The 12,104-nt window shown below is 43.3% G+C and overlaps 1 protein-coding gene across 3 annotated transcripts; it reads right to left on the minus strand.

Moving 5' to 3' along the window:
- Positions 1-1,917: 1,917 nt before the first annotated feature.
- LOC146706726 (mixed lineage kinase domain-like protein) lies at positions 1,918-8,228 on the minus strand. 3 transcript variants are annotated; one of them, XR_014921619.1, is made up of 4 exons: positions 7,545-8,228; positions 7,082-7,331; positions 2,149-2,919; positions 1,918-1,951 (listed from the first exon to the last, which is right to left on the minus strand). XR_014921619.1 is itself a non-coding variant. In XM_085464947.1 (3 exons), exon 3 carries the CDS (start codon positions 2,911-2,913, stop codon positions 2,254-2,256), a length of 660 nt encoding a protein of 219 aa, XP_085321073.1. In that variant the 5' UTR covers positions 2,914-2,919; positions 7,082-7,331; positions 7,545-8,228; the 3' UTR covers positions 1,918-2,253. The 3 variants fall into 3 exon arrangements, 2 of the variants coding, with proteins under 2 accessions (XP_085321073.1, XP_085321074.1); XM_085464947.1 differs by having other exon boundaries at positions 1,918-2,919; XM_085464948.1 differs by lacking the exons at positions 7,082-7,331; positions 7,545-8,228 and adding an exon at positions 3,224-3,693 and having other exon boundaries at positions 1,918-2,919.
- Positions 8,229-12,104: the final 3,876 nt, after the last annotated feature.

The raw sequence follows: 12,104 nt of genomic DNA on the forward strand, positions 1-12,104 counted from the left end.
TGTTGATGTGACAGGACCATGACAGGTCCTGCGTGATGTGAACTCCGAGGTATTTGAAGCTGTCCACTCTCTCCACTGGGCACTCGTTGATGACGGGGGTCTGGTAGTTCCTCTCCTGCTTAGTGCTGAAGTCCACTATCAGCTCCTTTTGTCTTACTGACGTTTAGAAGGAGGTTGTTCCTCTGGCACCAGTTCTCCAGATTCCTAATCTCCTTCAGGTAGGCCGTCTCGTTGTTATCAGAGATCAGGCCCACCACGACGGTGTCGTCAGCAAACTTGATGATGGTGGTGGAGCTGGTAGTGGCCACACAGTCATATGTGTACAAAGAGTACAGCAGGGGGCTCAGAACACACCCCTGGGGGGCTCCAGTGCTGAGAGTGGTGGAGGCTGAGACATGTCCGCCCATCCTTACTGCCTGTGGTCTGCCAGTTAGGAAGTTGGAGATCCAGGCTCCCCTCGTCGTGAAAAGACTTGAAGCTCTGTGGAAACTGGTGTTTTTCCTCGACCAGAGGAAGGAAGTTCAGCTGTCTGATGTGAAAAAAGCTCTGGAGAATTTCCTAGAGACTTTGCAGAAAGCTGAACTACTGAACATCAAATTCACAGAGGCTCACAAGATGAATCAGATGTGGAAGAGTTTGAAAATCTGAACAAGAGCCTCACTGATGACTACATATCGCTGTCTGGGGCTCTACACATCGATCGGGAGATGAAGCTGGATAAACGAGAAAAAAATGTCCAAGCTGGAGGCAAAATTAGCAGAGCAGGAGGAGACACTGGAGGAGACACAGAAAGGAGTGGCATCAAATTCAGCCCAAGAAAATAACACGTTCTACTGTGTCCTGCAATGAAGATCAGACCACACATTATAGGAAACTTTGTTAAACCTCTGAAATCACAAAGTTTAAAATATTTGAGATTATTATAATTAACTAGCTCATGATGTGCTTCATTCTTCAACTTGATTTATATGTGATGTGTAAAAGTATAAAAGTCCTACGAATGTATTATTCTTGATCTTTGTGGTGTTTTCACTGTGAATTTTAATTCCAGAAAAGAAGAAAACAGAAACGCAGGAAAGGTTTTTCATCCGGCTCAGTGTTTCTCTGCAACAGCTGAACACTCGATCCGACTAGTTTGGCGTTTCAGCTCACCGATGCGACAGAAACATTAGTGGGAGATATTTCTTGGCAACTTTTAAAAGATTTGTCCAACTTATTCCAACGTAAACCCTGTCCGTGAAGCCAGGGGACATTTCATGGGCTTATGCGATTGGACGAGAGGGTGTAGTGCTACGTTATTAGCCAATGACTTGTCACGGTCCGGGGCAGTGGCCGTGTGAAGAGTGGAAAGGAGGACTCAAATTCAGCACTTACTCAGATGTGAAGGCGATTTATTGACAATATCAAACATAAAGTGGAGATGGCAAAACAGAACTAAGGATGAACTAAACTGGGTGAAACTACACAAAGGAGTGGCAAACCTGAACATGAAGGGAGAACAGCAGGGAGAGCACGCAGGGGATTTCACAGGGTATGAACACAGACGACGCGACGAGGAGCAGAGGAAAACACACACTATAAGTACACAAAGAGACACTGGGAAATCACACACAGGTGGGAGACACAGCTGGACCTGATTAACCTGACGAGACAGGGGAACACTAACACCAGGGACCAACAGAGGGAGCACAAACCCAAAACCCAGTATCTAAAATCCCAAAACACAAACCATCCCAAAACAGCCCAAGAATAATAAAGAGAATAATAACAATAAAGAACATAAACACAAAGTCACTGAGTCATGGCCGCAGGACCATGACATGACTGTTGATCACCACGCTGCATCCTCAGACTGCACAGTTTGAAGCAGATCAGATGAACGATTGTTAAATTAGATGAAAACCACACAGACACACATAGGCTCCTTGATTTATTAGAGATTCATTTAGCACTAGGACAAGAGGACACAAATTACATAACAATGTGAAAGAGAATAAATATGTGTGCACTCATTTCAGCAAGGAATAATTTCATTGTTTCACAAAACTTTATTAAAATTGTTTGTTTTTGAATCCCTCTCAAATCTATTTAATCGTGAAAAAAAGTAGTATTTCTTTTACAAAAGAATTTCTCGAGAATGAAAGTTACCTTCACAGCTTCCCAGTCAAGAAGACCTTCCAGGAGGAATGAAGGCCCATGAGGATTAAATAGGGATTATTATTGATCACAAATCATGCAAAGCGACTGGCCAAACTAGTAGAGCCGAAAACCCATCGGTGAAACAGTTCTGACGACAGAAACAGGGCTGATGGTCCTAATGACGGGCATCGGGGGCATGTTATTGGAGACAAGAACGCGAACTGTTGTAGTTTTGCAGAAAGGCTGGGCCAGAACAGGCGTCGAAGCCCGCATGGGTGCCATGATGTAGGCGGCAGGCACGGGAGGAGAGGGGATAGGCGGTGCTGCTGGGGAAAACGTAGGACATGGGGGGTTAGGCAGCGGTGTGTAGGGGCGCCCTAAAACAGTTTCATACACCTTGTGCAGTATGTCGCTCTGCTCAACCTGCAGAGCTCCAGAAAGCATCTGGAAGTTCTCAGTGAGTCTTTGGTTCACCTCGCTGAACTTTGCTCCAATGCTGCCTGACATCATGAACTGCTTAAGCCGATTATTTTTTGAGAATTTTGACACCAGTTTCTCAGCATGTTTCAAGATGGTGTGGAGTTCCTTCAGCGCTTTCTCCACAGCGCCAGAGTTTCTGCCTGATCCCCTTTCTTTGACAGTTAAAACCAGTCCCTCCAAAGCTCTGACCCTGTCAGCAATCCGCCTGCAGCGTTCGTCATTGTCCTTCATATTGTCATACATCTCGATGATGGTTGGGCAGAGGCCGAAAAGTTCGGAGACCAGCTTATCCATGGTGAACTGTAAGGAAAGAAAGGTAACAGAACTGTAACGGTGCCATGGAGAAGTAAACTTAACTAGACTGAATTCAAATCAAAATCAAATCGAAATTTATTTATATAGCACATATTAAAACAACAGTGTTGACCATAGTGCTTCACAGTCAGTATAAGCATGAGACAATTAAAACAAACAATAAAACAGGACAACAAACAATAGGTAACAACACAACAAGCTAGACCAACTAGTTAGAATCAAAAGCCAAAGTAAAAAGATAAGTTTTAAGACGTGATTTAAAAGACTGGATCGACTCGGCAGTACGAACATGAACAGGGAGGTTATTCCAGAGTCTGGGTGCCACGGATGCAAAGGCCCGGTCACCTCTCGACTTCATTCGAGACCTAGGTTGTGCTAGGAGCCTGTGATTGGACGATCTGCTCTGTTGGGATTGTATGAATGGAGTAGTTCAGATAGCTGGGCGCTAAATTATTCAGAATATTAAAAGTGAACAAAAGAATTTTAAAATCTTTGCGATATTTAACAGGGAGCCAATGTAATTTGGCTAACATTGGAGTTATGTGTTCATGAATTCTTGTACCTGTTAAAAGACGCGCAGCTGCATTTTGAATTAACTGAAGCCGGCAAAGAGAGGAGTGTTGGAGGCCCGAGTAGAGGGAGTTACAGTAGTCCGATCTGGATGTAATAAATGCGTGGATAAGCTTTTCAAGATCTTTTAAAGGAAGGAACGGCTTTGCTTTGGATATCTGACGCAACTGGTAAAAGCTGTTTTTTACCACAGTGGACACCTGTTTCTCGAGTTTAAAAGAGCCCTCCAGGAACACTCACAGGTTTCTTACAGTGGGCGAGAGATGGCTAGCGAGAGGGCCTAGGGCATCAGCTAACTGGTTTAGCGGAGTGTGACTACCAAAGACTATGATTTCGGTCTCGTTCAATGTAAGAAAATTATGTGATAACCAAATTTTAACTTCATGCAAGCAGTTGAACAGAGGTTGCAAAGAAGCAGTCACATCGGATTTCAAAGGTGAATAAATCTGGATATCATCAGCATAACAGAAAGGAGATGTTGTATTTACTAAAAATTAATCCCAAGGGCAACATGTACAAAGAGAAGAGAGCAGGACCGAGCACGGACCCTTGAGGCACACCACAGTAAATAGGGGCAGAAGCCGAGGAGTGTTGCCCCATAGCAACAGAGAACGACCTCTCTGAGAGGTAGGATTTAAACCAAGATAAAACCTTTGAGACCAACAACATGTTCCACTCTTGATAGAAGAATGTTGTGGTTAACCAAAGCAGCAGTCAAGTCAAGTAAAACTAAAACCACAGAATATCCAGAGTCAGCAGTTAAAAGAAGATCATTAAAAACTCTAAGTAAGGCTGTCTCTGTGCTGGGGCGAGGTTTCAAACCAGACTGAAACTTGTCATTAATACCATTTGCATCTAAAAAGGCCTGAAGTTGTTTTAGAACTACCTTTTCCAATATTTTGGAAATAAAAGGGAGTTTGGAGATCGGCCTGTAGTTAGTGAGAGCATTAGGGTCAAGATTTTTCTTTTTCATAATAGGTTGCACAACAGCATGCTTAGAGAGACGGTACACAACCTGATGACAATGATGCATTCAGCAGAGATAAGATACAAGGACCAATAACATGTAAAGCTTCCTTAAAGAAACGAGAAGGAAGAATATCATGCGGGGAACCAGAGATTTTGAGATGATCAATTATATCTTTTAAAGCAGAATAAGACACTGGCTCAAACTGTTGGAAGACAGTCAAGCATTCAGAGGCTGGAACTGGGTCTAAAACTGATGATGAATGAGATGGATGAGAAGCCCTTAAAGCTGAGATCTTTCCAGAAAAATACTTTAAGGATTTATCACAAAGAGCAGGGGAAGCGTCCCTGTAAGTGGTATCAGAATTAAACTGGGATGAACTTCATCTGGAAGCTCTGATGAGCTGAACCTGAAATCTCTCAAAAAGGAAGTTTCAGATTCGGCTCAGAGGTCTGAGTGTGAGAGCTTCCAAAGTAACTGGAAGGATACGTTAAACTGGTGGATTACACACAGATTTATGTTCTAAGAAAAGGCTGCAATCACAAAGTTGGAGACTCCGCCCATAGAAACAAAAAATCATTTACTGTGAATAGTTTGAAGTGATGACTGCATTTGAAGAATTTAAAAAACAACAATGAGACACAACTTCACAAGCAGAAAATATGAACACTTGCCACTGTACATATACACCTCATGTAGAAGAACATGTATACAGAATGTGTTGAAGTTGAGAAAGGTCTAACAAATACCTGCTTTCCTCTTCTAAGGTAGACGATCCAATACTACATACAGAGAAAAATCCAACAATCATGTGACCCCCTATGAGCAGCACTTTGGCGACAGTGGGAAGGAAAAACTCCCTTTTAACAGGAAGAAACCTCCAGCAGAACCAGGCTCAGGGAGGGGCGGGGCCATCTTCCCCGACTGTATGTGTAATTGAGGCTCACAGTCAGAACCTGGTAGAAGCTGAATTACTGATTAAACTTCTTTACAGGCCCTGAAATTGACTCAAATATCACTTTGAGATGTGAAAATGCAGACGTGGAAAACAGGTGAGATTTAACAAACAATGAGAAAACAAAACAAAGTCCCAATGGGCAAAAGTGAAAAGTCCAAAAGGGAGAAAATCCAAAGGCACAAGGAACTGGAGACCGCAGACGGGGCCTGGAAACAGGCGCTCTGACATAGACTAGAGATAAGAAAATAAAAGACAATGACACAGGAAGTGAAAAGAGATGACCGAGCAGGGAATGAAGGACAGTGGATATACTGGACAGAGTGATGAAGATGGAGCTGCCAGGCAGGAGGAAAAGAGGAAGACCTCAAAGGACGCAGTGACGGAGGACATGCAGAGGGTTGGTGTGACAGAGGAGGATGCTGGGATAGGAGGAGATGGCGGCTGATGATCTGCTGTGGCGCCCCCTGAAGGGAGCAGGAGGAAGAAGAAGACTGAAATATGTTCATGTTCTGCTTTGTGATTGTGCAACAACCAGTGTTTGTTAAGTCAAGCATTCCTCAGAATCAGTGTTCAGTGTGTCTGTGTGACATCGCCGTGAAGATAAAGGTTGTTTTTGCATCACGACTCCAAAGAACTCTGTCCCGTCAGCAGCTGAACATTTTTCATACCAGGGATAAAACACACATACTATTGTGGAACTGCAGAAATGAAGCTAAACGTGCGTAGTCAAACGTAAAAACAGAAATGTTAACCAATTGTTTAACTAATTTTAGTTCATAGACACAGCCTATGAACTGAATAGGCTGTGTGTAATAGGTTTGTAAGGCCATGTTACCCCTAAATTTCTATCTTGTTCAAAGAGAAGATATAAAACAAAGTTCTGAGCTAATCGACCTCAGTGTTCTCCTTTTTTAAAAATAAATAATAATAAATATATAATTTCCACATTTATAAGTAATGCAGTTTCTAACGAAGCATGAAGAGCATTTTGCATCTTTAGGGGTAAATGAAACTTTTCTGGAGCTTTAAATATACTTTCATACAAACGTGTAAAACTGGACCCAGTGGCAGCAGCTGATTCCACATTTAACTGCTGTATTAAAGAAACACTTAGCTTTTTATTTCTGCTGATTTAAAGCTCAGCTCATTTGAGCAATGGACAAGCTCACGTTAACAATCAAGGACGCGATCAGCTTTTCTAGTTCTTTCATGGACATTAAGAGAGAATTTGTTGTGAAAAAAGACACATTTTGTGAGCTATCCACTCGGTCTGTGCATTCGGGGGTGGGGTGGGGAATCTCTTGAATGTTCGGTTACTGCAGGTTAAGCAGGTTAACAGAGTGGCACTGATACGTGTCCACCTTCACATTCTTCACTGTGAGTTTGTTTTTACAAAAGAATGCATTTGAGGAAAGATCGTTATCTTTGGGCGTAGAAACTCCACCAGTTTCTCATAAATGAGAGCATGCTGCAAGTGTCCGCGTTGGGAAATGACAAAGAATTTCCACTGACAAGAAGGATTATTTTAAAGTGGCAACTGCATAATTATGCTGTTTGTCCTTTCAAGACTGACGCAGACATGACAGGGTCATTGTTTTCTTTGTTATTTAGGCAACAGCACGCTGGACAACGGGCGTAGTCTTACAACTTACCTGCACATAAAGCTCCGTCACTTTTATATTCGGCTCAAAGAAACTGCTTGTTGTGCCGTAGCTACACACTCCTTTGAGCTCAGTGACTCCCTGCAGCCTCCCTGCAACAAATCAAGAGAGAAGATCCATGCACAGGTTTCTCTTTGTCTCCGGCACCAACTTCCCTTTAAGTTTCATTCTGCGTTGGTCAGCTTTTTATTGCAAATGCAGCAGAGGTGCACTCTTCTGTGCACCGGACCACAGCTACAACCTGGCAGGTCAAAATGTATTAAAGTTAGTGAAGGGCAGGATTTAGCCTCTGGCTGCTGAATACAACACGTTTCAACTCTAAATTCCCATTTGAAGAAAACACTTTCAAAGCATAGTTAAAAATATTAAACTGCTGCTGGTTTTAACAAAGATGACTCCAGGGTAAAATCTCCCATCGTACAGGAGCAGAGGAGTAAAGAGTTTGGGTATTTACCAGTCAGTGGAGGTCACAAGTGTTGCTGCTCAGGTGTTGAGGAAAATGAATGTCAATTTCATTCTTGTGAGTTTTTTAGGTGATTTATCTGAAACATCTCTGTGCTGACGTACAGCAACAGACACAACGATCTGCGTTAGCCCCGTTTATTATCAGCAGAATACTTCAAAGTAAAGCACGGATACCTGGAATGCTTAAGTATTTTGTACTTAGTTACCACCCAGCTGTTCTTGGTTTTGTTCTGACATGAATTGAATCAGAGTGAGCCGATGTTCTGAGCACAGACGGTCCAATCCTGACCCAGGTGAGCCTCAGCCCAACAGTCCAAGCAGAGAGGCCTGTAACGCTTCAGGTGAGTCACAGCCAGCGAATCACAACTGCCTGCTGTCGGTTTGCTTCATCCACACAGGAAGTGGCCCTCTGTGAAAAGACGTTTCTGTGGTGTGTGTTGGTAATCGTAAATGTAAAAACAGAAATGTTAACCAATTGTTTTTGAACTAATTCTAGTTCATAGAGTCCAGTTTGATGTGAGCGGCAAATATTTGATCTCTTTAAATATTTCACAGCAAACCCAGTAAGGCTGCACAGTTGGAGGCGATACCTGCGCTGCATGCACGTCATTGTTTACATCATGAAGGTACCAGTGTTGGGACTAACGCGTTATTAAGTAACGCGTTACAGTAACTACGTTATTATTGTGGTAAGTAGCACGGTAACTAGTTATTATGCCAAAACCAGGAACGCGTTACTCGTTACTGGGATTTAGATAGGCACGTTATTCGTTCGTGTGGTGGCTGTCACGGAGCTTCCACAGATTCAATAACATTAGCAAGTGGTGGAGGCAGCAGGTGGAGGAGGGAAAGGGGAGACAGGAGGAGAGACCCGAGGCGGCCGCCGGTCCGAGTGTGAACTGAACTTCAGGTAAGAAGTTATGACCTGCAGTCTCTCTGGGTCAGATATGAACCAAGTTTAGGTGGAGTTTATTTTAGCTGTGCTGACTTTTTCGTACTGCGTGCTAGCTAGCATGACAGGGTTTCTATACAGCTGGGTGGTGCTATGTTACTGATGTTGAACTTTATTTTGTTCATAAGTTATTAGAGTTGCCAACCGTCCCGTCTGGTATTCAGAGAAAATATTACGCGTTTCTTATTGAGGTGAAAAGGAACAGTTTGTCCCGTAATTCAGCTACAATGAAAAAGACAAAGCTGCAGTTATTCTGTGTCTTTGCTGCACAGCTGCCTCTTCTTCTTTCATTCTCCCCCCTCCCTCTCCTGTTTCTACTTCAATCATGAAACTGATCAATGATCAGCTGATCGGCTTTTCTCTGTTGTTTGTTTATCGCCCACTTTGTGCCAGAAAGAGGAAACCAGCGGATAAACAACAGCAGCACGTTCAAGCTTGATCAGCTGTTGTTAGAATTTATTTAATATTACTTTCTAGTATCAGCTGATGTTTGCTGGAGCCACAGCTGTAAAGCTGCTGGTCATGATGTGGGTTTGGATATGTGGTGAGAGGGAAACATGAAGATGAAACCAGGAGATGTCCTTACTGAATCATCAGAGCTGAACAGGTGATGGAGAAACAGGTTTACCTTTTAGGTGACATGAATGAGTTGAAGTTATGAACTGTTTCTGAGAGACAAATAACACCAGGATCCTTTTCTAAGTAGCTGACAGCTGGTAACTGTGCAGGGGCGGGTCTAGCAAAGTGTTGCCAGGGGGCCATGTAGGGCATTAACAGGGAGAGGGGGGCACAAAGAAATACTTTTCTTTCTTATTATCATTTAAAATGTCTCACTTTTAAAAAAATAATTATCTGAATCTTACAACAAACGATTGATAGATTGATGCATATATACCATCAGAACAGTGTACATCACTGTCACAACAGGGTTTATTTTCATTCAAAGGCTTTATGATTTTTCCTATAATGGTGGGCCGGTCTCTAGTCAAATTCCCCGGGCCGATTTTTTGTCCCAGTCCAGCCCTGTAAGCAGCTCATCTGCAGTCTGGTGTTACCTACATCTTCCTATTCAGAAGGCAGAATTTCCGAGTTCTGAGTACAATCGAAAGCACCACGACTGCAGTTTTTGTGTTGGATGTAAAAAGCAGGATAGGATAGAATCAGGCGTGGGATTTCTCTCGTGGAAATGTGCACATTATTTTTTTCCTTTCTATTGGTAGGTGGCACAGTGCACTGTGGCAAGTAAGCAAGCTAGAAGACTGACAGTCTGGCTGGGTATCCAGTTACGGAAGCAACACATTAACAAGAGAATTCTGAGTAAAACCAAAGTTACTTTCCCTAGTAACTAGTTACTCTGAAAGTAACGAGTAACTTGAAGTAACTGAGTTACTTTTGATAGAAGTAACTAGTAATGTAACTAAGTTACTAATTTAAAGTAACTTACCCAACACTGGAAGGTACAGCCAATAGAATGAGAGGTGATATTTTGTTTCTAAGAGATGCACTCAGGTCAGGTACATGGAGACCTTATTTGTCTGCAATGATGTTTTGATGAACAGGAATGTAGCACAAAGTAAAGGTGAAAGCAGCCAGCTGTTAGCTTTAATGTTAACAGTTTCATTTATATTTTTATTCTACAAGCTGCACTGAAGTTAGGAGAGAAGAACAATCAATTATAGTTTGCTGCAAATACCTGTATATGTCTCCATCACTAACTGACACAACAAAGGGGACTCTTACCTTGTAGCGTGAGTGTTGTTGGGAAGCACAGCAGTGACACCTTGTGGTGAATAAGTTAATCACCATCACATAGCTGGTTGCCCTCCATCTACAGCAGCACAGCAGCCAGTAGCTGGAGATTCTGAGGCTGACGGTGCACCGGAGCCCTAGCATCCATACGCTGTTCCAGGCAGTGAATGTTCTCATGTTACCTGATGAATCTGTCTGATTGGTTATTATGTGTTATTATTGTGTATCACGCGTGCATATAACAGGTATTACGGTAAATGATACCTGTTGTACCGTAAAGTAAAAGCTATGTTTTTAGGTGTGACGTTAACAATGACAAACATACATATATATACACATACATACACATATGTATATGTATACCATATATTAGAACATTAGACTGCTGATTTATTGTGAATGGATGATATTGTTTTATGATGCACTATACTGCTGAGTTAAGAAGAGAATATTGTGTGCAGAGAGTCAGGGCCTTGCTGTTCTGATAGCAGAGGAGACAGAGCACATTCCACAGGAGGTTCACCCCACCACCTTGTTGGGAGCAGGAAAAACAATGAGCCGAGGTCATAACTTGGGCGCCGTGTGAGAGAAAGAATGTGAATGTTTAGGCCTTTACGACTAGGTGTTGCCCATTAGAGGCTATAAGAGCTTGAGTAACCCTCCACCAGTTTGAGATTTGCTGTGTCACTCTGCATGCATGTCTCCCCATCCGGAGGGTTTGTGCTCTTAAAGTGTTGAATTGTATGGAATAAAGGATTGTTGATTGAGCATTTATACACCGATTATATACACACACAGACATATATATATATATGTCTGTGTGTGTATGTATGTATGTATGTATTGTTAAATTCTCCCAATTCTTTTATTTATATATATATATATATATATATATAACACCCAGCACGCCCCTGTGGGCGGTTTATCCTTCAAGCTCGGGTCCTCTACCAGAGGCCTGGGAGCTTGAGGGTCCTGCGCAGTATCTTAGCTGTTCCCAGGACTGCGCTCTTCTGGACAGAGATCTCCGATGTTATTCCCGGGATCTGCTGGAGCCACTCGCCTAGCTTGGGAGTCACCGCACCTAGTGCTCCGATTACCACGGGGACCACCGTTACCTTCACCCTCCACATCCTCTCGAGCTCTTCTCTGAGCCCTTGGTATTTCTCCAGCTTCTCGTGTTCCTTCTTCCTGATATTGCTGTCATTCGGAACCGCTACATCGATCACTACGGCCGTCTTCTTCTGTTTGTCTACCACCACTATGTCCGGTTGGTTAGCCACCACCATTTTGTCCGTCTGTATCTGGAAGTCCCACAGGATCTTAGCTCGGTCATTCTCCACCACCCTTGGGGGCATCTCCCATTTTGACCTCGGGACTTCCAGGTTATACTCGGCACAGATGTTCCTGTACACTATGCCGGCCACTTGGTTATGGCGTTCCATGTATGCCCTGCCTGCTAGCATCTTGCACCCTGCTGTTATGTGCTGGATTGTCTCTGGGGCATCTTTACACAGCCTGCACCTGGGGTCTTGCCTGGTGTGATAGACCCCAGCCTCAATGGATCTTGTGCTCAGAGCTTGTTCTTGTGCTGCCATGATTAGTGCCTCTGTGCTGTCTTTCAGTCCAGCTTTGTCCAGCCACTGGTAGGATTTCTGGATATCAGCCACCTCCTCTATCTGCCGGTGGTACATACCGTGCAGGGGCCTGTCCTTCCATGATGGTTCCTCGTCTCCCTCCTCTTTCTTGGGTTTCTGCTGCCTGAGGTATTCACTGAGCACTCGGTCAGTTGGGGCCATCTTCCCAATGTATTCTTGGATGTACGTTGTCTCATCCTGGACTGTGGTGCTG

The sequence above is a fragment of the Copadichromis virginalis genome, linkage group LG7, assembly GCF_057382275.1.
Source record: "Copadichromis virginalis isolate Kocher_CV1m ecotype Utaka linkage group LG7, C_Virginalis_male_GT1.1, whole genome shotgun sequence".
In the NCBI taxonomy this organism is placed as follows: domain Eukaryota; kingdom Metazoa; phylum Chordata; class Actinopteri; order Cichliformes; family Cichlidae; genus Copadichromis; species Copadichromis virginalis.